General features: G+C 42.6%; 1 protein-coding gene across 3 annotated transcripts; it reads right to left on the bottom strand.

Moving 5' to 3' along the window:
- Positions 1-156: 156 nt before the first annotated feature.
- Positions 157-27,083, bottom strand: LOC119826122 (syndecan binding protein). Of its 3 annotated transcripts, none has more exons than XM_038347158.1 (9): positions 26,992-27,083; positions 17,860-17,926; positions 16,187-16,265; positions 14,559-14,668; positions 10,693-10,854; positions 8,476-8,651; positions 4,721-4,892; positions 2,034-2,125; positions 157-1,282 (listed from the first exon to the last, which is right to left on the bottom strand). In XM_038347158.1, exons 2-9 carry the CDS (start codon positions 17,908-17,910, stop codon positions 1,228-1,230), a joined length of 897 nt encoding a protein of 298 aa, XP_038203086.1. In that variant the 5' UTR covers positions 17,911-17,926; positions 26,992-27,083; the 3' UTR covers positions 157-1,227. The 3 variants fall into 3 exon arrangements, with proteins under 3 accessions (XP_038203086.1, XP_038203088.1, XP_038203087.1); XM_038347160.1 differs by having other exon boundaries at positions 10,693-10,851; XM_038347159.1 differs by lacking the exon at positions 26,992-27,083 and adding an exon at positions 26,837-26,959.
- Between the last annotated feature and the right edge of the window lie 646 nt (positions 27,084-27,729).

The raw sequence follows: 27,729 nt of genomic DNA, 5'->3' as shown, positions 1-27,729 counted from the left end.
GAAGCCTCACCAGGTTTCCTCATCACCCACAACTAGGGTACAGGGTGAATGGGGGGTGGGGGTCACAGGCCTGGCCATCTAGGGTCCCAAGCAAGTGTGTTTCCAGACACAGCGCTAGGCCTGCTCAGAGACTGAAGAAATAGCACAGACGAAGACTCACCATTGTATACATTTAATAGGGTGATATCAGATAAAATCCTAGGATAGGCAAAAAGAAAAAAATCAAGATAAAGTGTCATTGTCATTTTTGTTTAGAGGACAGAGTCAGGAAACAGAACAAATTAAAACGGCTAGGGAAGCAGTCTAAGACTACCCAAAGTGGCTAAGTTACATAATGTTAGGGTTCAAATGCCAATCTAAGCATTGCCCACTTAATCTACAAGTGAAAAGGAGACTCCAAAATTTGTTCTGTTTATATAACAACTTTTACATGAAATATATAGTGATTTGTTTTTCAGAAAGAAATACGGCAACTTGTAGGCGTTTCCTTTATGCAGCAACTAGAAAAATCTTCTACAACTAGGCAGCTCTGCTTTGCCAGTAAGCTGCTTGGGGCTGGCGTATACCAGCTTAATAGAGAGCTAACATCTCAGAAGGCAGCAATAATTCTATTTTGGCTTTTATTCTAAATGCTTACTGTAGTTAAGGCGGCAGTTGAAGCACATTAAGTGAAGGTAGTAAAAATTCAGTGACAATCAGAAAGTCTTTTGCAAACTACACACACTGTATAATGCTTTTGTGGAATGAAACCAGTGTTGATTAACTGGAATTTTACACACTCATACAGAGAAAAAAAAGTAACTATCAAAGGCAGTCATCCTCAATGTACTATATGCTGATGTTCTAAAGTCCACATGTGCCACAGAACTGAAGCACACGACTAGCACTGTGCTTTATCTAGGACAAAGGTGACCAGTTCCCACAGCTAAGTCTACACCAGTCAAGTCATCCTAACCACAATGGCTTATAAAAACATCAGGTTTCCAGTAAAGAAACGATTCTAGGAAAGTCAGGAAGTTTCACATCTGTAAAACCAGGATAAGGCTACACCTATCTTAACTCTGAAGAAGACGTCAGATAGCGTGAGGTTCCCAGCCATGATGGAAGATAGACAGGTCCCCATGCAGCATATTCTCCCTGGCTTTGGGAAAGCTTCATATGCAAAATCTAGAAGTTGCCGAAGAAGAAAACTGGAAACATTCAGCTGTGGTAAGTTGTACAGGGTTATTAAACTTCAGGAATGGTGTGATCCATCAGGCTTTTCATAATGCTTGGTGCCATCCTACAAGAGAGCCAATCATGTAACAGATGACTTATTTCAAGAATGCCATGTTAATCCAAGACAACCCCGATTCCACTTTAGCACTATTGTCATCGATGAGTCTGAAGGAGAAGGAGAAGGTCCTTAAATGAGCTCAGAGCTAAGGAACTGATACTGAGTTGTCTGAGACTGTCCACACCAGGGTAGACATGCTAGAGAAGGTGCGAGTCCTATATGTTAAGACTGGCAGTTTAATTATAGCAAGGCTATGATGAGTCAGAAGAAAAAGGGGAGAAGGGACCTACCAATAGTTAAAAAGAAAAAAATTACAAAACAATCAAGTCTGTTTTCCCATAGCATTCTTCCCGAATAGATCAAGATTTCATTACAATGGTTATGCTTATATATCTTCCTAATCTCTCTTTCACATGCTATGTAAAAGACTCTGAATGAAAGGCTTCCAAGACATCATGGTAACTATAGAGAGAGTTGGAAAGCTCTGGACAGACTCACCCTTGCTGGCCTTATTAACTCGCATACACTGTATGTACTCTCAGTCTCAGAGGACAAGAGTAAGCACCATGCACCTCTCTGCCTCTGGAGAGACACCGGAAAGAATTATCGCACAGCCGAGAAATCCCCGTCATAACTATATGACTATAATATGTAACTATAATATGACTATATTTCTGGTAAGCAGAACTGCAGACTGAAAGTAGTGTTTACATTTGTGTCAGGTGACCACAAGTGTGAAGTAGAGCTGTCCACTTACCGCTTAATAATATGTTCAAAGATAAAAGCAGGCATGATTGTAATGGTAACTACAGTCCCAGCTGTTGACAGTATGTCTGCAATCTGAGAGTCCTAATGAAACATAACAGAATTTAATACAGATAAAACTGTAATTGTTAGGTAAAACTCATACTATATTTGCCGATGTCTTGCTGATATCTCTGTAGTCCCAATCCCTGGTATGTCTGAATTTTAAATTTAATCTTACACCCATGTTTTTTAAGCTGGTAATTAAGTTGAGGGTACTGAACAAAATCCTTTCCACACTCGAGAATGGATAGCTTGCCCCATATACAGTCAATCATATTCTAGAATTTATGAATTAAGGTCTTACTTAAAACCTTAAGATTTTAAGATAGTCTTAATTCAAGAATTTATAAGCTGAGCATGGTTTCACATGCCTTTGAGCCAGCACTGCAGAGGCAGGACAGCCAGGGCTATGCAGAGAGTTCCTGTCTCCAAAAAAACAAACAAAAAAAGCCCACAAAAACTTTATAGATCAAAATCTATAAAAAAACAGAGTCAACTTCCTACTGCCTTCTGGTCAAGATAGAGCCAGCTTCATGTCTGCCTGCATGCTGCCATGCTCCCTTCATGACCCTAAAGGACTGATCTGTGTCTCTTCACAGCAAATTAGAAACCCAAACTAAGACAGAAGTTGGTCCCAGGGATTGAGGTATAGCTGTGATAGGCCTGACCATGTATATGTTTGGAGGAATTTGGACCATGGTACTTTGGCTTTGGAAAGCAGTAGGATGCTTTAAGCCCTGCTTAATGAGGCATACATACTAGTAGGAGCATGGAAGACAATGGTGCTGATGATTTGAAATGTTAGGAGCTGGCTCAAAAGGTTTCAGTGAAGAATTTTAGTCTGTTGCCTCAAAATCGCTCTTATGATATTTTGCTGAAGACAGTGGCTACCTTCTATGAAGAGTCTGCCTGAGACTAAAGTGAGGTTTTGGATTAATTCCCATGACAGAAGGAATTTCAAAACAGCCTAGTATAGACACTGTTGTGTGGTTTTTAGTGGTAACTCTAATATACTGTTGTGTGGTTTTATTGGTAACTCTAATGAAAGTTTATAATGAAAAAGTGCAAGCAGAGCAGAATAAATTACAAAATGTAAATTTTGAGAAAAGGGGTACCAGGAAGTGGAATGGAGCTAAATCCTCTGTTAAAGGAGATAAATGAATTAAATGGAATAAAAATAGTAGTGACCTCGGGGAAAGGTCCCACCCAGCTAAGTCTCCAACTTGTGAAAAGGAACTGAAGAAAAGCTTAGAGTCAGGTACGGTGGAGCACACCTTTAATCCCAGCACTTGAGAGGCAGGAGCAGGCGGATCTACAGAGCTAGTTTCAGGACAGGCAAGCTTAGGCAGTGAAAGACAGAAAGCTGGTGAAGATGTAATTGAAAGGGGAACAGGGCATGTTCCGGCCCCAGTAAGCAGCAGACCTTGGCAGTTCAGAACAAGATTCTGGCTTTAGAGCTAAGGATAAAATAAAGGAGTTTTGGAATAAAGCCGCTGAGGCCAGGCACATGTCAGGGTTGTCCCTGAATTGAATGGAGGCCCAGAGATAACCACTGTGTGAAGACGGGGCCTGGATTGCCTTGGAGACCCAAGATGTTAGCGATACCAGTCATGGGACACCTGCTGAGGAGAGCTGCTAACAGGGAGTGGAAACAGGGAGAGAAAGAAGTGTGCTGCAGTCAACAAAGCTAAATGGAGTTACTGGAGATGAGAGTCTTCTGACATCAGATACGGAGATGCAAAGTCTGGAGTTTTCAGGCTTGCTTTGTTTTGAGTATTTCTTCACTATGCTCCTTTCCCTACATTCTGGAATGGTGACGTATAACCTGTGCTGTTATATGTTGGACGTATGTGATCTGCTTTTTGATTGTATAGGGGATTATAGTTAAGAGACTGCATGAAAGCTTCTGGAGGTCAGGGAGTAGAATGTGTTGGTTTGGAAGAAAATAGCTCCCGAAGGGAGTGGGGTCTGTTAGGTGGCGTGTGATCTAGCTGGAGGAAGTGTGTCACTGTGGGGGTAGTCTTTGAACTTTCATATGCTCGGGATACCACCCAGTGTGTGAGTCAACTTCCTGACGCCTTCTTGTCAAGATGTAGCCAGCTCCATGTCTGCCTGTATGTCACCATGCTCCCCTTCGTGATCACAATGGACCGGACACTGAGACTGTTAAGTGACCCACCCCCAATTAAATGGTTTCCTTTGTAAGTGTTACCATGGTCATGGTGTCTCTTCACAGCAATAAAAACCCAACTAAGGAAAAACTATAAAAACAAAGTATTAACATATACCAAGACTTATTCCTTTTCTGTATTTCGAGACTGGAAAGTTGGACATTCATGCATTCAGAATGTCTAAAAATGTCCCTGCCCACAGAATTCGAGCATGACTGAGTACCAAGTCACAGTTTAGCCACCTTGGTACGGGAAAGAAAATTTCAGGTAACAAACATCTCAGAATTATTTCTGTGATGGTCCAAGACCACAGCTAGCCAGAGCCCCAGCTCCTACACTTAACTCCGACCAAGTTTCAATGTTTGAGGGTCATCACAAATGTCATGCCACCTAAATGATGGGGTTTTTTTTTGTTGTTGTTTTTAAATAAAATGGCACCAAAACCGGGGTCCAGTGCGTTCCTTACCTTCAAGCCAATGACGTTCTGCCCGTTGATCTCACAGATGTGATGATCGGTGAGAAGGCCGTTTCTGGCAGCAGAACTGTCTTTCACTATGGATGTGATTTTTCCACTTTTAAAGATAAAGCCCACATGCCCGCTGCTGTCCTTATGCATAGTGATTGTTCGCTCAAAGGGCCTGTAAGCATAAGGGTTGGACTACACTGAAACTTATTTCATATTTCAATAGACACGACACACCACAAACTGCCACATGGATATTTTGTTATATGAAGTGCTAACTGTCTCTAATAATTTATTATGACATGGGACACCTCAGTAGCCTTTTTCAGTCTCATCACTTGACTGACTTGCTAATCGAACATCCTTCTGTTAAGTTTAAGAAAACAGAACACAGCGCTTAGTGGAGTTATCAATACATTTTCCTTTACCTGCATTAACAACGACATGGCTTTGAACTAAATCAATGAATACCTTCAGCACTTCTGGGAGCCAACTGATCTTAGGACATTTAGATTTTAAAATGTTATTGTATTTTCACATCTCAGTTCTGAAGATTTTATACATTGTCTTTTGTTTCACTTATTTATGAGATATGCACGGGACGCACACGGGTAAGGTGCAGGAGTCGGTTCTGTCCGCCATGTGAGTCGGGAATCAGACTCACGCCTCACCCACTGAGCCACCACGCCTGCTCTCGGGTTCATGAACCAGGGTTTCATCATGTGCAGCCCCATCTTCTCAAGAGCTGGCATTACGGGCAAAGCTTTGCTCTAATTTGTGGTAAGAAATTACAAGGAAAAAAAAGACAAGCATGGAGAGGGAGCTTCCGCAAGCCTGACTGGAAAGGAAGGTCATGAGCGGTCCGCCTCGGGCGCAGTCACGCGTGTACTACTTGCTTATGTTCGGCAATCCTGCCATTGTGCAATTTTAAGGCCACCTGATATGTTTATATTATGAAATTCTACAGCTGTACCTTCCTATTGGTCCAACTTTAAAAAAAAACTGTCCATGCAAAATATTTAAAATTATTTAACAAGTGAAAAAGACCTCTCCCAGTACAAACTTCAAGATACTAAAAAAGGAAATGGCAGCAGACAGCTGATGATGCGACTAAATTGGCAAAATTAATATTGTGAAAATAGCTGTATTATACCAGAATTAATTCACACATTTAATGTAATACCGATCAAAATTCTGATATCAGATTTTACAGGTTTAGGAAAAAAAAACAAGAATTCATTTGGAACCTGAAAAGATCACATAGAGCCAAAGCAATCCTAAGAAGGAAGAACAGGGCTGGAGAGATGGCTCAGAGGTTAAGAGCATTGCCTGCTCTTCCAAAGGTCCTGAGTTCAATTCCCGGCAACCACATGGTGGCTCACAACCATCTGTAATGAGGTCTGGTGCCCTCGTCTGGCCTGCAGACATACACACAGACAGAATATTGTATACATAATAAATAAATAAATAAATAAGTAAATAAATAAATAAATATTTTTAAAAAAAGAAGGAAGAACACTGCGGGGTTTACAATACTCAACCACAGAGGTCCCACCATAGCTGTAGTCATTTAAAAAAGAAAAGAAAAAACAAGAGCCTAGTGCTGGCGTTAAAAACAGACAGACCAATGGGACAGAACTGAGGCCCATAAAAAAGATGGTAAAATTAGGACCATGTAATTTTTGGCAATGGAGGCAAAAAACATATCATGGGGAAATAATTATTCAAGAAATAATGCTGGCAAAACTGGATTTCTAGTTTTGCAGATGAACGGGATAAAGTTTTTCACTTTGTGCAAAAATAGAAATGGACACAAACCTTATAAAAATCTAAAACGTTCCAACTTCTGGAAAATATAGGAGATGCTCTTCAAGATACTGGAGTCAACTAGAACTAGAACACCATTAGCAAAAGAACTAACTACCCAAGTACCGACAGATGGGACCACCTGACAGTGAAGTATTTTTGTCCTGCAGAGCAGACCATCCACAGCATGGACGCCTACCAGTCACACCTCAGACAAGAGGCTGACCTCCAGAACTGACAAAGAGCTGCAGACAGAAATACCAAGGAAATAAACCCACCAATCAACAAATGGGCAACTGAACTCAATAAACATTTAAAAAATGTAGAATGTCTAGTAGCTATTTTAAAAAGTTCAGCCAGACAAAGATGGTGCAAACCTTTAGTCTCAGCCAGCACTTGAGAGGCAGAGACAGGTGAATTTGAGGCCAGCCTGGTCTACAGAGTGAGTTCCAGCCAGGGCTACACAGAGAAACTCTGTCTTGAAAAAAAAGGGTTCAATATTACTAGCCACCAAGAAAATGCAAATTAGAACTACTTTGGAATATTAGTTAACTCATCACAACGGCTATTATCAAAAAATGGGGGATGGATGCAAACTAATACAGCAACTGTGAAAGTAAGTATGGAAGTTTCTCAAGAAATTAAAAATAGAACTACCACGTGATCCCACTACTTCACTCCTGGGCAGGCACCCAGAGACTCCATACCCTACTGTGGATATCTATATTTAGTGCTACTTATTCACTATAGCAACCAACCGGAACTAACCTGGATGTCCATCAAAAGGTGAACGGGCAAAATCTGCATGTGTGAGTGCACATGTGTGTAAAATGTATTCATAAAATTTGTAAGAAAAGTGGACTTAGAATGTCTATTATTCAAAGTAACAAAATCTTAGGAAATAAACACATTCTTTATAAGCAGAACCTAGCCAATAATATACATGTGTGTGTTTATATATTGTAATAATATATAACATATATTATTGTGTGTATATAAACATATACACACACATATGCAAAGGTACTTGACACACACATTAAAAACAAGAAGAGTAAATATGAGGGCACAAGGAAGGACTAAATTCAGGTAGTGAACCTGAGTTGCACACAAATAGAAATAACTAGTTGGTGTTTTTTTCCTAGTTCTACTCTCACAGATTTGTTTATGGTGCTGGGTCTCAGTATATTCCACAGTGAAAATATAAAATCAAGTGAGAAGGTCCATAGCTTCTGTTCCAAACAGCTACTCTAACTGAGTATTCAGATTCACTGAGACTGTGGGTCTGGCTAATTTCAACATGTGATTTTAAAATGACGTAGGTGGCCCTGTGAATGAGTGCAGGTGCCTATGAAGAAAACAGGTGTTGGAGCCCCTGGAGTTACAGGCAACTGGGCCCTTCCCAGCTGGGGTCCTTCCTCTGGAAGAAGAGTGTGAACTCTTAACTAGAGACACCCTGCTAGCCCTGATCCAACTTTATGAAATTCTGCTTAGATATTAAAAAAATTACAAATTTCCATTTTCAATTTCTGATATATTTAGGAATTTAGTAAAACTTTTTTAGACGAATGTCATTTTTATTTTAAGATAAAAATAGACTATCATCCTCTTTTACTTAGTTGCACAAACATGCCAGAGACCAGATTTGGCCCGGGATGTTGAACAGTGGGCTGCAGAGGGGGCCGCAGCTGCTTTACTGTGTCAGTACCTCCTCTAGCACATACATCCAGACTAGTAAAGTGTGGGAAAGGAAATATGCAAAACCTAGAATCCAACTATGTAAGAAAAATCTGCAGCCCACAACTGCAAGACTGTAACGAATCAACATTTTCTTTAAAAAAAAAAGAAAAAGGGAAAAAAGAAGAAAAAAAGCAGAAGTAGAAAGCTGTATTTACAGAACCCTAAAAAGTGCAGGCTTGAATCTGCACTTTCAACATTGGGTCGCAGCTCACCTGTCACGAATGGTCATGGTGATCTTCTCTCCAAATGCCTGCTTAAGCACCTTGTGAGCCTTATCAGAGCTCCATCCCGCACAGTTGTCACCATTGATCTGCAGTACCTGGTCCCCAAATCTCAGTCCAACCAAGGAGGCTGGGGAATTAGCCTGGACTAGCTGAACAAATATACCCTAGATAAAAAGAAAATAATGTATCTTTACCACTGCTATGGCTTAAAAGGTAGCTGATCAGAAATCTTCCTAGTATTGTGTGGTGTGTCAGGTCATTCCTTAAAAAGAAACAAAACTTTATTAAAGCAATAACATCTGAAAAACAAAACAAAAAATAGATCTCAGTCTTACCTGAGCCACCTCGGCCACATCACCCTCCCTAGGCTTTACCCGGTGCAAACCTCTACATGCAGGAACTGATCACACCAAGCACCGCCTGTCTGCTGAGTTGTTTTACTGCTTAAAGTAAAAGTCTGAGGCCTGGGCAGATGGCTCAGCAGTTAAAAGCACTTGCTACAGAGGACTCAGATTCAGTTCCCAGCACCAATATGGTGGTTCACAACCATGTGTGGCTCCAGTTCCTGGGGAGCTGGTGTCACTGTCTAACTTCAGTACCAGGCATACATGTGGTGTACACACATACGTGCAACCAACACTCAAAACATAAAATTAAATACATTTTAAAAATGAATGATAGTTTGGGGTAATAATTCCATGTTTTTAGCTCAAAGACCATTTTACTATCTCTTAAAGTATCAATAAAGCTAGGATTAAACAGGCTAAAGTGATAAGCATAGTAACTATAACATGGATGCTTATAAATAAAATTCAGAAAAGTACCTCTAACAACTAAGTCTCAGATAGTCATACTTATGTAAATTCAATCGGATGTTGAACCAAATACAAACATAAAAGAGGAGGGCTAGGGACCCGCAGACACATCTGCACGGTCAGATCTTCCCTACAATCTAAGGCAGGTAGACACCATGAGGTGGTATGAACAGGCTCCCTGCTGAGCAGATGAGGATGATGCCAGAGGACCCTAAGCATCTCTGCTGCAGTGTACTGTGCACACGGAGGAGGAAGGAGAACCTCGGTGAGGCCAGGGCTTACAACGGCACAATGACGTGTCCTGACCACGAGCTGAGGGCTGCACACAATCATGCCCTCAGCCCCTCAAGTGGAAAGGTGGCGCTGCCATTTCCTGCCACCACCGGCCTCAGTCAGCTAGAGAGCGTGTCACGTGTGTTTTGTCTGTGCAGAGCTGGGCTCACTGAACTAAGGAGCAGTAGGACTGAAACAGACTCTAGTAAGATAATGGCTATAAAAAAGAAAAAATCATAAACCGAGGTTTCTGGGACCCACCATGTCCATAACATTTTAAGACATAGCTGAAAAACCTGGTTTCATGTCTGTACTATAACAAGGGGGATTCACTGCCTGAATTACAAAGAACTTGCTCACAAATGGCCTGTCAGGTTCAAATTTTATACACAGAAATAACAAATTTGCAAAACTATCCCACAAATTAATTATCACTTAGTGTGGAAGTATGAATGTATTTGGCCCCATAAACCCTTAGGGTTTATGCCACTATTAGGAGGTAGGGCCTTGTTGGAGGAGGAGGATGGCTGACACACCTTTAATCCAGACCTTGAGGCTGGAGGGCACACTTTAATCTGGGCCACACTCCGTTTGAAATGTGTCACTGTGGGGCGGGCTTTGAGGTCTTTTCTTCAAGCTTCACTCAGTGTGACAGTGGACTTCCTGCTGCCTCCAAGACTAGGACATCTGGCTATTTCTCCAGCACCATGCTTCCTTCCAGGATGGACTGAATCAAATGTCCCCTTTGTAAGGTGTCTCTTCACAGCTATAGCGAGCCCTAAGGCACTGGTTTAAAATGCACAGCCAATCCCCACTCGTCAACTTTCCCTTTACTTTTACTGTGCTGTCCTATGTCAAGCCCAGATTCTATCACACAAGCTCTGTAATATGGCTTCTGTAAACCCAGTGACCTGTTTACAAGCTCCAACATGGCTTCTTCAAAACAGGCCGTCTCCAAATTCAAAACAGGCCGTCTCCAAATGGAAAATTAAAGTCAGCAGATTCACAATATTCTTCACTGCAGATGTGTTATTACAGCTAGCCAAACTATTTTCATTTCTAATTGTTTAATGTTAGTATTTCATGGCTATTTCAATAAATTAAGGAATATACTTACATTATCTATTGACTTAAGTCTGAGCCCAATTTTTCCATCTTGATCCTTGCACAAAATGACTTCACGAATCCCTTGCTTTATTTCTGCTCTCCGAATTCCAGCATCGTTACCTGTCACAGGTGCTACCATATAGTTCACGCTGGATGGTCTTGCTACCAACTGCTGGAAAAAATACCCAATTTGTCAGTATTTAGAAACCCTTTCCTTGAAAAGTAATCTACAGAAAACAGGAGCATGCTCAGTTCTAGTGCTAACAAACACGACTCCACAAACAAGTTCCCTCAGGGGAAGTCCGATCTCTACAATAAAGACAATTTATGGGTTTGCATTTCTTCGTTCCTCTAGTAATTGATGCCATTATCCTTGACAGATAAGACTCTGGCTTTGCTCCAGCTTGTTACTTTAGGTCAACTGGCACTCTGCGTATGAACGCCATCTGCTGCCAACCAATGTAAGTAGCAGCGGTCTCTAAAGGCTGCGTTGTCCAATGAGGTCATACGACCACAGATTGTAAGTACACCATATTAAGTTGGCACAGATCTGAAAGCAACACATGTATCATTTCTCAGAAGATATTCCTCACCAACAACTATGCTTGTTTGCCTTCATTTCAAACATACTTTCCTAGAACTAAGAGATCACACAGGATTTTGGCAACAAGCATTTTCCAGAGAATTTCTGTGGTACAATCATAAAATTATCAAATTAAAAATAAGCTCAATAAGAACAAGGACTTAAGTCAGGAATGGAACAGATGACCTGAAAACTTGATATTAAGCTACTCTTGACATGTGTCTACAATGGGACTGGGCAAAGTGAAGCATCAAGAGCAGTGCAATGGAACTGGGGCTGATCTACCAAACATACATACCAGCTCCAAGTGGATAAAAACCCTAAGTGTTGAGATGTGCTGAAAACATAAGGCTAGGTGAAAACACAAATCTCTTTGATACTTATTTTCAATGTATTTTTTAAATTTTCAAACCAGAAGTATAAGCAAAAATATGTTAACTAGAACTATATCAAATTTAAAAAGGTTCTTCACAGCTGGGGCAAGGCATGGTGTCAACAGAGGTGGGTGGATCTCTGTAAGTTCAAGACCAGCATGGTCTACATAGAGAGACCCAGCCTCAAAACAAACAAAAAAGTTCACAGCTAAAGAGGCATTCACGGAACCATGAACAAACCATGGGAATGGAGACGCTATCTGCAAGTCATGTACTAAGGAGCAAGCATATAGATGTAGAAAGAACTCAAAACCCAACAGCAAAAGAGCAAATAACTCAACTTAGAAATGGGCAACCTGCCTACATAAGACATTTCCCAAAGAGGACAAATGGCTCATGGGTATGGGAAAGGGATCATTGATCATTAGAAGATGTAAATCAAAACCAGAAAATGACATTGTCTCTTCACATACTAGTGTATCTACCAAAAAGACAGAAGTGCTGGTAAACTTTTGTGCATTGTCATACACTGAATATCCTTATTATAGCCATTATGAAAACCCATATGGAGGATCCTCATAAAATGAAAGCAAATTTGCCACTGGTCAAACAAGCCCCTTCTGGGCAAATATCAAAACAGAAACAAAATCAGTATATCCCAACGATGTCTGCATCCCATGTCCACTGCAGCATTATTCAGTGACCAAAGCTTAGAAACAAGTCTCTGTCAACAGATAAATGAATAAAGAAAATGCTGTCTGTCTGTAAATACACAACGACTCACGACTCAAGCCATGAAAACATGGGCAGCTGGCGAGTATGGCCGACCCTGAAGGACGTCACACTAAAGAAGTATGTCAGAGATGCAATGATAGTACAGTCGGCTATGAAAACAAGGCCAGAAGGCACGGGGGGGGGGGGGGGGGGGCAGGAAGCAGTGGGCAGAGGTGAAATGGGGAGATGGACAAAGTATACAGACCTGGAAAGATAAAACAAGTCTCAGGCTCTAATGGAGGGCACAGTAGCCATGCTGTTAATCTGTGTAACTGAAATTTGCTAGTGTTACAGATATACACTAAAATGTTGCACACAGGGCTGGAGAGATGGCTCAGTGGTTTAAGAGCATTGCCTGCTCTTCCAAAGGTCCCGAGTTCAATTCCCGGCAACCACATGGTGGCTCACAACCATCTGTAATGAGGTCTGGTGCCCTCTTCTGGCCTGCAGTCATACACACAGACAGAATATTGTATCCATAATGAATAAATAAATATTTTTTAAAAATGTTGCACACATCTAGGAGGGGAGAGACATGGTACAGTCATTGGCTTGACTGTGGGAACACTTCACAATGTACACAAATTGATACATATGTTGTACACCTTCAGTGTACGTCATTTTAATAAAGCTGGGGGAGAGAACTAGATGGAACACAAAAAGAACTATATGGTATGTGAGATGAAAGAGTCACTATGTGAAGAGTTAACAAAAATCTCCAGAACAAATTAAACACAGCAAAATGATAGAGAAAGAAAAGAGCACACCAAAGAGTCTTACAAACACAGCCACTTCTAAAGGAAGATTACCTTAGTGGCAAGAAATGGAGCAAAAGGCAGGGACACTGGATTAAATTAAAGGAACAAAGAATGCAGACCTGACAGTGGAGGTCAGATATATTAACTGGAGCCCTGGAGCCAGTCACTAAAATAATAGCTATAATTAGCTTTTTTCTGTTAGAAGATAAATCTCCTATAAATATAGCAATTAACCTTTATGTTTCTCCATACCTCCTTTCTAAGATTCACTTTTATATAATGCGTCTACATGTGTATCTCTGAGTATGTGCCACTTGTGTGGAAGCCAAGGGAGCCAGAAGTCCTCATATGCTCTGGAGCTCCTCCTCAAATACTGCAGCCACTGAGCCATCTCTTGCCAACGTGCCCAACCCCTCGGGGGCTGCAGCTGCCAGAAACGCTTCCCAAGGTCCAGCCTAAGCTTTTCTAGGTTCCAGCGTCTCATCCACTGCACCCCAGGATGGCAGCTGGCTTTCTGCAGTTCCACCTGGGTGCTACTTTTTCCTCTGGAAATCTAGTTACCTAATTCCTTAAATTACCACAGTTCAAATACTATGTTTTTAGCTGGATCCTGACAAATACAAGTAGGTTTTCAAAAAATACTGAAATTTCAATAAATAAATGTCAGGTACTGTACTAACGATGACATTATGGCAGGAGGACAAAAGTGGGCTCAGCCATGAATTATAATCACATCAAGTGCTATATGTTATATGTACGCCTAGCACCTCCATCTAATTACAAGAAGCTTGGTTTCTAATTGTAAGAAAAATATTAAAATTGTGAGCAAAGTAACACAGCAAATGTATACTTCTGATGACTAACCTCAGCAATGCAATACTGTTTGGAACAGGACGTGCTGAGACATGGAGGGTAAAGGTATAGTCAGCGTCAGAAGAGTCCCACGACTAGAAAGGATAAACTAACGGAAACATGGCAGAGGCCCAGTCACAATGTCTTAGGAAAGGACAAAATGCAAAAGGCAAAAAAGAGACAAAGACCCAGTAAATTCAACAGTGGACGACAATGTTCAGAAATACATCTATAAAGAAATCTAAAATCAGGCTGGGCATGGTGGTACATGCCTTTAATCCCATCATTTGGGAGGCAGAGGCAGGCGGATCTCTGCAAGGCCAGCTTGGTCTACAGAGTGAGTTCCAGGATAGCCAGGGATACACAGAGAAACCCTGTCTCAAAAACCAGAGGGGGGAAAAAAAGAGAAAGAGAGAAAAGCTAAAATCTGAGAAGTCAGCTCTAAATTTATAAATAGTAAGTTTGCTGTGAATGAGAGCGTACATGTACACATAAACAGCATTTTATATGTCCGAATTATACTGTACATACATACCCCTTGGGTTGGTGCTCCAGAGACCATAGGCATATTTGTACATATTTCTTCTTCATTTAAAGTCAGTCCCATGTACTGAGAAAGCTCTGGATACAGTTTAGGGTAGAGATCTAAAATAAACAAATGAAGAAAAAGGCATTGGCAGAATATTCAAAATAATAACTGTGGGCTGTGTTTTATTTTTAAAAAATCGCATTTAAGATACAAAGATTTAGAAACATTTAAAGGATCCATAAAACGGAAGGACATCTTCCCATCTCTGCCACAATTAGAATGAAAAGAATCCATAAATTTTTTCACATGAAAGTCCTGAGACAGCCTGAGCTTTCCTGCGCAGTCACCCTCTGTGGCCACAGGCCACTGGCTTCAGGACGCCCACAGACCACGCCTGCAGGTGTCCAAGTCCCTCATTTACCGTGGTCTAGAGCTGGCTGTGGGGTGCGTGGCTACAAGCCAGAGCTCCACCCGTGTGGCAGAAGCAGGGCTGACACAAGTCTGGGACCAGCCAGGGCTAGAGAGCAGGACTTTAAAGTTGAAATAAGTAAGTAGATACAGAATAAGGCGTGCGAGCCATCAGCAAACCTGTGCAAATCCTCCTGTCTGCTTCTGACTCCTGCTGGATACTCACACACAATACCACCCAACGCTAATGGCTGTCGCATTTCTCTAATAAGAAAACATTGTGTATGTTCACAGTACAGATATAAAATCCAGAGACAGAAATAGAGGATGTAGAGAGGTGACTACTCAAAGGTAAAAATAATTTTTCTAAATAAATGATCTAGCCCTTTCTGTTTCTTAACATAACGCTATGCATTAGAAATATGGGGATTATGGCATGAATTCTTCTGTTGAGAACAACCGAAGTATTTCTGTGACAACTGCTGAACTCACTCCATAAACAGCTCTGGCATGTGATGGTTCCTCTCAGCTAACAGGGAAAAGTCAAAGCCTGTAAACTGACTATTCCCTACCACTTTCAGAATAACAATGGAATCAGGCAAACAGAATTTTTAAACATTAACAATATTTAACATTTTTGGAAGTGTGCTATTTTTAAAATCTTTTTCTATAATCTATTTTGACTTAAGAGTAGATTCATTCCAAAGAATAATACTGAATGGTCACACAGAAGATGAAAGACAACAGAATTAGAATTCACCATTTACTCTGTACCTCAATGTCTTTTAGAGGCTGTCCTGAGGCCCCTGAATCAGGAGGGGGTAGGTTGTGGCTTATGGAGTCTGACGTAAGACCCAAAGGAGGACAGTTGGAAGCTTCCCACGCTCCTGGCAGAGGTGAGAGCGAAGCAGCTCAGAATGTCTGTGAGCAGCTATAGAAGCCGGGAAAGCTGGAGCTCCCAGGGAACGGGGCTTCCCATTAAAGAACAGACAATGTTAAGGACTATGGATAAACTAAGGTAAACTTCTAGGATGCCCTACTCACAGACCACTCTCTTGAGTGAATGCGGGTTAGTTCTTTAGTAAACCATTCTTCCTTATTGCTACTAGATCGCTAATCACAAATTCATACAGCATGTCAAAATCCTAGGTTCTTCATTTCAGGGGGAAAGAGAGGCTTTATATATGTTTCTGTCCAAAGACCAGGAGCCCAAAGTATGAACCTACTTCCATCTGGAGGCAAAGAAGCAGAAACATCCACCAGAACTGCCTGGGTGGCAGGGCCAGCAGAGTAGGCGTTCTGAGCCTGGAAAAGAAAATTCTATTAATAACAAAAATATTTTCTTATCTTTCTCACATGGCTCAGGCTACATCTAGAGCTGCCCGAAAGAAGTGAACAATTGAAGTCTTACTCAGAGTTTCAGCAGCAGCCATTTATTTTCCAAAGGAAATCTATAAATAAAAAATTTTAGGAGTACCTTTAAGAAGTGAACGACACAGGCTGTCAAAGTCTGAACTGAAAAGGAGGGTTCTAGGACCATGTGCTGCTGAGAGCTACAGCCCAATAGCTACTAAATACTTTACAAATGTGAACCGCCAAGTCAAGACTGCGGAGCAAAGGGCCAGACGACAAGAAGTTTCTCTAACTTCTTGTTGCCAGGTCACCAAGATAAAAAACAACAAACAAACAAAAAAAAAACAAATAAAAACCATGAGTCACCCACAGTAGATACAAAGCAGAACAAGTAGCCCAAGAAGCTGGACTAGGAAGTTTTGAAATCTAAAAGGAACAGAAAGAAAAGCCATGTGCGACCTCTGCCCAGGCCCATGCCACCTCCCTGCCGTTAGCTCTCTGCTCAGAACACTGAACCTCTGTCAACATCACCCGCTTTCTGCATTTTCTAAGAGAACAACCCCTGCTAAAAGCCAGCTGTGGTTAACGAAAGTTCAGTTCTACACACAGCTATTAAGAACATGGACAAAGATCATTCTTTGCAATCTGTGTGGCTAGTCCTTAATGTAGAGATGGAATGTTGTTTTGAGGCTGAGTAGCTCAGATAACAGCTTTCTGAGAAGAGTGCTTGTTCAGAAGAACTTGTGAAAATGACCACAGGAATGGGCAAACTGAACACTACAGAGAGAAATGACGGGCATTTACAACGACAGAGCATGCCACTTGCAGCTTAGAGCATCCCTCTTCAGCAGCTCAGCTGCACACACAGGGGCTAAATATCCTTCTTTGATTGATGTAGGAAAAGGAACTGTCCACAGAGCAATTTCCCCAACCAGTGCCACTAGGTCAGTCCCTAGGACACTGGAGCTGCTATTATTATTCTGTTCATTCTCCTTCCGCCCGAGTATGGTGTCAAGACAAAAGCACCAACTTTACACAATACTACTGCTTACGTTATACCCTCTGACTTACATGAGTTATATGCAAGTGAAGCTGTGCTAAGAAAATTAAGCACTCTAAAGATAGTAGAACAAATTTTAAAGAACTACTATCTGGCAGGAGAGATGGCTCAGAGGTGAAGATGGAGAGAGTATAGTTTCTTGAAGCAGACCCAAGTTCAGTTCCCAGGACTGGAGCCTGGCAGCTCACAACCAACTGCAACTCCAGCTCCAGTGGAGACCTCTTCTGGTCTCACAAGAGCTTGCACTCACATGTCCGTGGCACATAAAAGCACGCATGTGCACATACACTCACACAGACACACACTTTTGTTCATGCCAGGGCTAATAGATATGGAGAAATAAAAAAGAATTTCTAGCCTTCTTGTAACATTGCGGTCTACAACAGACCTACGCAGATGGGGGGGGGAACCAACAAGTGCACGCGTCCCGCTTCGTTTCACGAGTAGACACGTCATGAAATAATTTAAAATTAAAAGCACACATACCTGAATCACTTTGTCTACCTTCAAATCTTCAAGAGATGGGTAAAGAGACATTTTGCAGGGTTTTTTTCTAAAGAAAAAAAAATTCAAATGTCATAGAAATGCCCACAGTACGCGCACCAGCACTAAGCACATAAATATGGCCAACCATAATACCACCAACATAAATGTTCAAAAGCCAAACGACGGACTATTTAAAGCATATCATAGTTGTTAGCATTCAACAGTTGCTACCAAACTCTCTGTTCCCATAGTGACCAAACTACTTCATCAAGGATTTTAGATTTACAAGGAAAGCTGCCTTCTTCCCAAGTTGTGACAATCACAGAAAGGCATGTGGCTTCTGCTTGGCTGACACACTGCCCCCAGCAAAACAGGTCGGGAAATGACTTTTCACAAGATACTTTACCTTCTAACAACACGAGCCAAGAGCAAAGAGTATGCAGTGTCAACATGAGGGAAAAACTAACATAGGCCATCTGTTTGGTTTTTCTTTAAAAGCAATGGCTTTATCTTGAGGAAACAGATACAAAAAAAATTATTACCTTTTATTTTTAACAGGGCTACTCTGATGGTTTGGAAGAAAATGGCTTCCACACAGAGTGGCACTATTAGGAGGTAAGGCTTTGTTAGAGGAAGTGTGTCACCATGGGGATGGGCTTTGAGAACTCCTGTGCTCAAGCTACATCAATGAGAGCGTTCACTCCTGTTTCCTGCACATCAAGATGTACAGTTCTCAGTTCCTCTCCAGCACCATGTCTGTCTGCATGCCGCCATGTCCCACCATGATGATATCAGACTAAACCTCTGAACTATAAGCCAACCCAATTAAATGTTTTCCTTTCTAAGAGTTGATGTGGTCACGGTGTCTCTTCACAGCAACAGAAATCCTAACTAAGGCAACTGTTTATGAGACTCCCAAAGCATACAGCCGATTGCTACTGCCCATCTATAGATGGGAAAAATGTTCCTATTGCTGAAGATACCATGCATTCCAGAAACAGGGCCTAGAAACTCCTGAACTGGAACTTACCTGAAAGCCTCCTTCCCAAAGACTAACCTTGACCTTCATGGTACCAGAAGATACCATACAAGCTTCCAAAGGAGGAAGGCAACCAACAGTCCTATCCAGCTATGCTATCTATGACCCACATCAACAATTTCTAAGGCATGATAACACTAAGCTTTTTTTTTTTTTCCGAGACAGGGTTTCCCTGTAGTTTCTAGAGCCTGTCCTGGAACTAGCTCTTGTAGACCAGGCTGGCCTCGAACTCAGAGATCCGTCTGCCTCTGCTTCCCGAGTGCTGGGATTAAAGGCGTGCACCACCACCACCCAGCCTAACACTAAGCTTTTAAGTTAAGCCTAGCATAATATAAGCATAGCCTTTTGTCTGGCTTCTTTCATTGCAAATGATACTTTAAAGGTTCATCACTGTCATGACATCTATCAGAGCTTTTATCCTTTTATGGCCGAATACATTACAATTTTTATATGGCACTTTATGTTTACTCCTTCTGATCTGTACCTTGCGGCCATAATGAATAATGCTAGTACTCTTGCATTACTGCTAAATAGTGTGTGTGTGTGTGTGTGTGCACGCGCGCACGCACACTTTAGAGGTTTTTGGATAGATATGCCTTTCTTTCAGTATCTATAGCTAAGAACATAACTTCTAAATCAATATGGTAACTCACCTAACCTTTAACTTTTTTAATATTTATTTATTATGTATACTAATATTTAATATATTATACTATTATGTAAAAGTCTGTCTGTGTGTATGCCCACATGCCAGAAGAGGGTACCAGACCTCATTACAGATGGTTGTGAGCCACCATGTGGTTGCTGGGAATTGAACTCAGGACCTTTGGAAGAGCAGGCAATGCTCTTAACATCTGAGCCATCTCTCCAGCCCACCTTTAACTTTTTTATAAACTATCAAACTGGTTTCTAAAAGAATGACATTTTTTTATACTCTCAGAATTCTAATTTCTAGGCGGATCTCTGAGTTCGAGGCCAGCCTGGTCTACAAGAGCTAGATCCAGGACAGGCTCTAGAAACTACAGGGAAACCCTGTCTCGAAAAACAAAACAAAACAAAACAAAAAAAGAATTCTAATTTCTCCATATCCTCACTGCTAGTCTGTGGTTCTGAGAACAGCCACTCCAGGAGTGAACCAGCATCTCATGTGGTAGGAATTTCACTTCCCCGACAACTAATGATGCTGGCATCCTTTCATGTGCCTGGCTACTTGCGGACCTTGTAACATCTACATCTTTTGTCTAAGAAGAAATGCCCATTCAAATCCATTGTCTGTTTATTTACTGGATAATTATTTTTTAATGGTAATAGCTCTGCTTACAGTCTAGATATTAGGTTCTTAATCCATTCAGGTTACAAAATCAATGGAGCTGGCTGACTTATAAATACAAACTTATTTTTCAAAGTTCTGCACATTGGAAAGTTCAAGAACAAGGCCAAATGATGGAGGACTTTAATTGGTTAATTAATAAAGAAACTGCCTTGGCCCTTTAAGAAGACAGAAAATTAGGTAGGCGGAGTAGACAGAACAGAATTGTGGGAGAAAGGAAGCAGAGTTGGGGAGACGCTTCAGGCAGTCGCCTTGCCTCTCCTCTCCGAGATGGACGCAGGTTAAGATCTCTCCTGGTAAGCCACCCCTCGTGGTGCTATCTAGATTACTAAATATGGGTTAGTCAAAATGTGAGAGTTAGCCAATAAGAGGCTGAAACTAATGGGCCAGGCGGTATTTAAAAGAATACAGTTTCCGTGTAATTATTTTGGGTAAAGCTAGCTGGGTGGCGGGACACAGCCCGCCGCTCCATCTACAGCCAAACATCATTTCCTGTGCCACAACAGCAACTCTTCGTTGTTCTCACATGGAAGAAGGCACAAGACAGAGCTATGGAGTCTCGTCTCTAAGGTTAGCAGCTCCACTCCTAAGAGCAGAGAATTCAAAAATCTCAGTCCCAAAGACCCACGTTCATCTTGGTGCTCACAGGTTTAAACAATGAATTCTGGAGGAGTGGATACATTCAGACATATCACACACTCTTATCAGATATGATTTCCAAAATCCATTACATTGCTATCTGTTCCTCCTTTGGCCCTATTCGCTTTATGTATTTGAAGACTCTGAGATAGTGTGTGCATTAACTGCTTCCTGAGTGGGTGCCTTCTGCATTCACCACCACGCCTTTGTTTCTGGAGTGTCCTATGCCAGTGGTTCTCAGCCTTCCTAATGTTGCAACCCTTTAATACAGTTAGCTCCTCATGCTCTGGTGACCCCAACCATAAAATTATTTTCATTGTTACTTCATGACTAATTTCCCTTCTGTTATGAATTGGGATGACGCCTGCAGAAGAGTCTTCTGGCCTCCAAAGGGTTGTAAATTACAGGCTGAGAACCACGGGTCCTATGCTAACCACAGCACACAAAACATGCTCAACCCACCACATAAAATAATATCTAATCCCAGCACTCAGGAGAGGCAAGCAGATCTTCCTGAATTTAAGAGCAGCCTGGTCTACTCAGACCTGGTCTACTTGGACAATAAGGCTACACGGTGAAGCACTGTCTCAAAAAAACAAAAGGAAGAAAAATAGTATCTATAGTAAACTGGGAAGGACAAGCAGTGTTTTGCTGAGGTTTGAGTACTTCTGTCAAATTACTGAACTTAGAGGGGAGGGATCAGAATGAAAGGCCATACCTGGCTCATGCTGAGAGACATTAAAGGCCTGGACCAGTGGTTCTCAACCTATGGGTTGCAACCCCTTTGGATTCAAAAGACCCTTTCATGGGGTCACACATCAGACATCCTACATATCATATATGTACATCACAATTCATAACAGTAGCAAAATGATAGTTATGAAGTAGCAAGAAAATAAATTTACGGTTGGGGTCACCACATAAGGAAGGCTGAGAACCACTGGCCCAGCGGAAAGAGAAGCTTAAGCAGAGGTTGATCAGTGAGTGCACTTTTTATTTATTGAGGAGAAAAATGATCCAGTTACTGGTTTATTTGGTTTACCATTGCACCTGGACCAGCTCATGTCTCTATAGCATCTCCTGTACAGCATAGACAGCTGACTTTTTCCACTTGGTCATTTTTTTTGGCTTGTTAGCAGTTGTCTTTCCATACCCAGTAACTTCCTGACCAACACTTTGCTGTTTGCTATCTTGTAGCAATCTGCCTCTCCTTTCTTCTCACCGTTCTCTCATTTGTGTGTGGTCTAGCTACGCACTTTTGATTTGTTCCATTTCCTTTTACAACCCTCTCTGTGGTTACCATAAGGGTTTAAACAGCCGACCACCTGTGTGAGGAGGTAACAATTTCCAGGATTGGTACCTCTCCTTCCACCATGGGTTACAGGAATCAAACTCAGGTTGTCAGGGTTGTGAGGCAAAAGCCTCTGACAGCTGAGTCACCTCCCAGGTCCCGTGTGTTCACAGTTGGTGAACATCCTCTATCAGAGGCCATTTGGTAGACTCCCTTTAGCACCTGTTAAAGGGCAGACCTGGTGGGAAAGTCTCTTCACCGTTTTCTCCAGCTACTTTGTCTATGAAGACAAGGCTGTGCAGAAGGCTTCTCGACACTTTGAATGCACACTCCAGCACTCTCCCTGGCCCATCAGGCTACGCTGAGCTCTACCGCCAGCCCCCAGGCCCCGTGCACATGATGCGCTTTCCTTCTCTTGTGGCTCTCACAAATCTCACTTGCTCATCTGACACTTCTGATTTGCTATGTACAGGGTTTCTTGACTTGAGTCACTTCTTTTCCCAGATTTGGGATTTTAGCCATATTCTTTTTTTTTTCCCCCCGAGACAGAGTTTCTCTGTGGCTTTGGAGCTTGTCCTGGAACTAGCTCTTGTAGACCAGGCTGGCCTCGAACTCACAGAGATCCGTCTGCCTCTGCCTCCCGAGTGCTGGGATTAAAGGCGTGCGCCACCACCGCCCAGCTAGGCATAGTCTTAAAGCAAACTTTCAGTCCCTTCTCGCCTCTGAAAGTTTCTGAAGGCTAAAGTTCTAAGTTTAATTTACTGTGCTTTAGAGATCTATAAAACAAAAATGCTTCTAACTTGTGAGCCTCATTTGCTCAAAAACAGAGAACTTCCCGGAATGCTGGCAGCGTCTGTGCATGGAAGGGAACAAGCTGCTGATTTTCACTTTTGTAAATAAGATTGGTTGCCCAGTGCACAGGCCGTGCTTGCTTGCACATAGGCGAGAAGTGCACAGGCAGAATGATGTTCGCCCCCAGTGGATGAAGGTGGAAGTATGTCATAGCCCTGTGGGTTCGTGGGCTTTGCCTTTATAGGCACCTGACTACTGATTTATAGTCATTCTCTGGGAATCCCAGGTGTGGACATGGCCAGTGTTCATTGTTCTGGCCAGTATTTATAATAAAGCTTGCTTCAAAGTTGACCCAATAATTATGGTAGTGGTCTTACTCTCACCTGGTGGGATTAACAAGTTCTGTTCCAGCATGATGGCCTATAAACCGAGTGTTCCTGTAACATCCTCAAGTTTCGTAATTTGACAGAAATATTCAAACCTCAGGAAAATGCTACTCAACTTCCCAGTTTATTATAGGTGTACAAATGGACTAGAGATACACCAAACAGGGGTGGTTGAGGCACAGGGCAGGATGGAGTGGAGGGCTGGTCTCCATCCTCCCTCACAGGAAAGCACCGCCCCCTGCATGACAATGGGATGCTCTCTCACCTTAGGCCAATCACTGCCCCCAGCTGTGTTTTCTTTCTTTTTCTCCATATTAACAATTAACTGAGCAGCTTTTTCTTGGTGAACAACCTTTGCTTAAACTTCTCTTTCTTTCAGGCCTCTGAACTTTAATCTACTTTGAGCTGGAGCCAAAGGATATCCCTTCTGGCCCCTCCCTCCAAGATGAGGCTGGCTTCTCTGACTAGGATTTGATTTGACACCCTGCCACACACTAGCCCCCTCTGCATTCTCGCCCTGCTTCTCCTCAATACAGCCAGCCAACCTTTTACCCGCTACACCGAATGAGATGTTTACAGATATCAAGCATGGCACTTTCTGCCCTCACAGTGCTCCTTCAGAATGAAGTCCCTTCTTAGCAGAAGGCAGCATAGGACAGCCATGCAACGCTTCTGCCTCCCTCAGCGATCCCAGCCTCCTGCACATCCACCCATGTACCTCCCCGTGCAGCCCCAGCTTCCCAGGCCACAAAAAACTCCCACAGCTGACACGAACAGGAAGGGGTCCTGGCAGGAGAGGCTGCTCGGGCAGAACTGGGTTTTCAACGACCTCCTTTTGCAGGATCAAGACTGGCTCCAGCCGCTTTGCGTCCCCTCGTTTTAGTTTTACATAAGCAACAGTGCCCCAAAAATCCAACAAAATCATTCAGGCTAAGTGTTACTCATGACTGGGGGATGAAATCAGGCATTTATCTTCCATACCACAACTGGAAGAACAAATCGACCCCTTTCAAGCAAGAAGTGAGTCATTTAATTACTATTTCTATAGCAAAGCCAATTATTACTCTACCTATGCGACCTGTACCGACCGTATCCCCTAAAGTGAGACTGAATCTGGCAGTCAGATTCCAGGATACAGAACAGTTAGCCAGAAGCTGTTCCCAGGCTTCCTATACTTTCCTCCACCCCCAGTCACAGGGGTTGAGTCTCTGATCTGATTCCAAGTGTCAAAGGGATTGAGCTCTTTCTGCAGATCCGTTAAACTACCTTAGACTAGAATTTCACGATGACCAATGTGAATTAAGAGAATTCTGAAACCATTACAGCAGTGACAAGCTCTCGTTTTAATCCCTTACAATTCCTATTAAATCATCGTGTGCCAACGCCACCACACAATTCTGCTTCTACGTCTCCCATCCAGGAGGCTCCCCAGGTCAACCAGCACCCAAAGTCCTCTCCACCTGTGGAGTTACTGAAGCCTTCAGAGCAGCTGAACCAAGTTAAGGAACCAAGGCTTTCAACAAGCAGCCCTTCAAGCAGGTTTGGCCTACCCCGTACTGGCTGAGACCAGAATACTAGGTTGGTCTTATGAAAGTCCTGAGCCCAATGCAAGGGAGGCTTTAGAAAATATCCTCTGTTGCAAATATGTTTCTCTAATGATTTGGGTAATACCAGAATCTCTTCAAAACTTAAAGACAACAGCAAAAAGGACTACAAACATGTTATCTGTAGGCCCGGGGCCTTCTAGAAAGGACAGTTACTTTGGGAAGGGCTGAGAGTAATGCTCCGTTTCACTACCGCATGGTTGGTCTGAGCAATCCTACTATTCCTGTAGGCATTTTATTTTTATTATTTTAGGGTTTTTGTTTGCTTTTAGCATCATTTGGAAAAATTAGTGACTGATGACGTAAATTCTAGATTGCTAAGAATCTCCTCTCTGTCCCTCAACACTCCCAGAGCAATACAGTGCTGTTTCCTTGGGCCTTTGACCCACTCACCACTCAAACAAGGGAAGTGATATTTTGGGAAAACTAGTTTGCTGTTGTCATTGTTGCTGAGTGTAATAAAAATCAGCCACGGTTCCAGAGAGGAGAACTAGAGGAGAAAGGTGATGATGTAAGACCCGCTGGTGTATTCCAGGCTTAGAGTGAAAGCCCTGATCATATACGCTGTGACATTGTAGATGATATTTCTATTGAGCAGGAGAAACAAGATTCTCCACGGGGCAGGAAAGACTCAGTCCTGCAGTGCTAGACGGCCCCCCACCCACCCCATCACACTAAGGAGGTGTTACGGTTTTCCTTCACAGTTTTATCTGTATTCCAGATTGCCTGTGCATCTTTTGCAGAGGCCAACCGGGACAAACACGTAAGAACCGTGACCAGAAGGAACTAGTAATGTAGGCACTTTTCAAAATCCACTACAATGAATATTCTATTTAGTGCTTATAAACCTAAACAAAAAATTCTCTTTTAGCAAGGAACAGAAATGGATACTCTCTCACACTCATTTGAAACCACTCAAATTGATAAAGGTATGTGACCAGGGAAATAAAAAAATTAACCAACAGTATTGACAGAACCTATGTATAGTTGAGATCTGGAATCAATATTGTGCTTTGGTGACTCAAGAGCTGAAAAAACAGAAAGCAATGCTGTGCTACAACAGAGATATAGTTGATATCTTTGCAGTGGCTAAAAGACAAGGCCATGCATTCTAGTTAGTGAGCAATTATTATCATCAGATCTGGGAAGAACAGTAGGAAAATGGTGTCATGCCTATTTTAAGGGACTGCTTAATTAAAAAGTGCATTTAATTGTTCATCGGTCCCTTCTTGTTCATGAGTTTTAAATCCGCTTTAATGGTTTCAGCACATAGCTAAAACCTGCCTCCAAAGTTAAATAACTTCAGTTATAATGGAGCGATTGTTTACCGAAACCTTCAGTCATTCCACTTCCTTATTTCCTGGCAGACACCATTGGGTCAGCAATGTTAAGTACCACGTAAGACATAGAAGTTCAAGGAACTAAGCTGTTAACAGGATTGAAAGATACGTTTTCAGTCTGTCCTCAGCCTTAAAATGAGAAAATGAATGTACAAATCTGTTTATCACCTTTACATTTCAAAAACATGGCCATTTACCAGGTCAGCAGCTATTTTAAGGTAACTTTAGTTTTTAAACATTGTTCTTGGTATAATGCGTGCATGTTAAGAATCAAACCCTACACTTTCTAAGCAATTTACCTAAGGGAAAAAACACCGCTTTGTGTCTGAAGACAGGACGAATACAACAGAGGACCCCACACACTCCACGGCTCCATAACTGCACTTCGGGAACTGGAAACTTTCCACGTCCACAGCCTCCCTCCGCCCAGTATTAGAAGGAAATCCTCAAAGGAGAGCTGAGTCACCAGACCTCCAGGGGACAGTTCCTGTGCACACACCCGCTCCAAACCCCGTCCCTCCCCGCCCCCTCCAAGAGCCGCGGCTCAGCTGCTAACCGTCGTAGCCTCCGGTCGGTCCCCGCCCGGGCCGTCCTGACTCCGCCGAGGACGCGACCCAGGACGGCCGAGGGAAGGTAGGAGGCCGGGCGGTGCCCCGAGCAGCTTCCAGGACCTGCCGGGGCCCGGGGTTCAGGGCCCGCGCGGTCGCTCACCTGCACCGAGGACAACGCTGCTCCAGCCGCTCTCTCGCCCGCTCGCTCTGGCCCCGGACTAGCGAACCTCCCGGCCCGCCCTGCGCGTCATCGCTGCCCCCGCCTTCCGCCGCGCAGGCGCAGGCGCACGCGCCGTCCCCATGACAACGCGGCGCAGCGTGCGCGACCTCCTCCGCCCGGAGCCGAGACCCCGGTTCCCGCCACGTTTCCCGGATAGCCCCCGCCGCCTTTTACTACCCTTTGTTCCCAGAGCGAATGCTCATTGGCTGCTGGCGGCTACTCTCGGTATCGCACAAAAAATGAAAGCCACGTCCTAATCTAAAAACACAAACTGATTTCTGAGAGTTGATGATTCTGATACGAGAACTCAGCTGTTTTTGGTCGACATGAATCTGCGAAAGCAGCGCAACATTCCATGACAGAAGCCATAACCTGAGCGTTTCCTAGGAAAGCGTTAGCAGGCAAGCAATTGTCTAAATTATTTAGCGTCACAGTACCTTGAAATTTCATTTCGTAACTAGCAAAACAATAAGTATTAAGCACAGGACAAATAGAACAAGAATTTGATCCTCGGGGAGCTTGTGGACTAATGAAGCAAAACCTTACAAAAATACACAATTAAAAAGGAAGAAATACAGCTCTGTTCACAGATGGCGTGGTTATCTATGTAAACAAAATAAGCAATTACAGCAAGGTTGCCGGGATAAAAGGGTTACTATTACAGAAATCAATTACCTT

Source organism: Arvicola amphibius, chromosome 11 (assembly GCF_903992535.2).
Source record: "Arvicola amphibius chromosome 11, mArvAmp1.2, whole genome shotgun sequence".
Taxonomy (NCBI): Eukaryota; Metazoa; Chordata; class Mammalia; order Rodentia; family Cricetidae; genus Arvicola; species Arvicola amphibius.
This window is presented reverse-complemented; position numbering and strand designations above follow the sequence as displayed.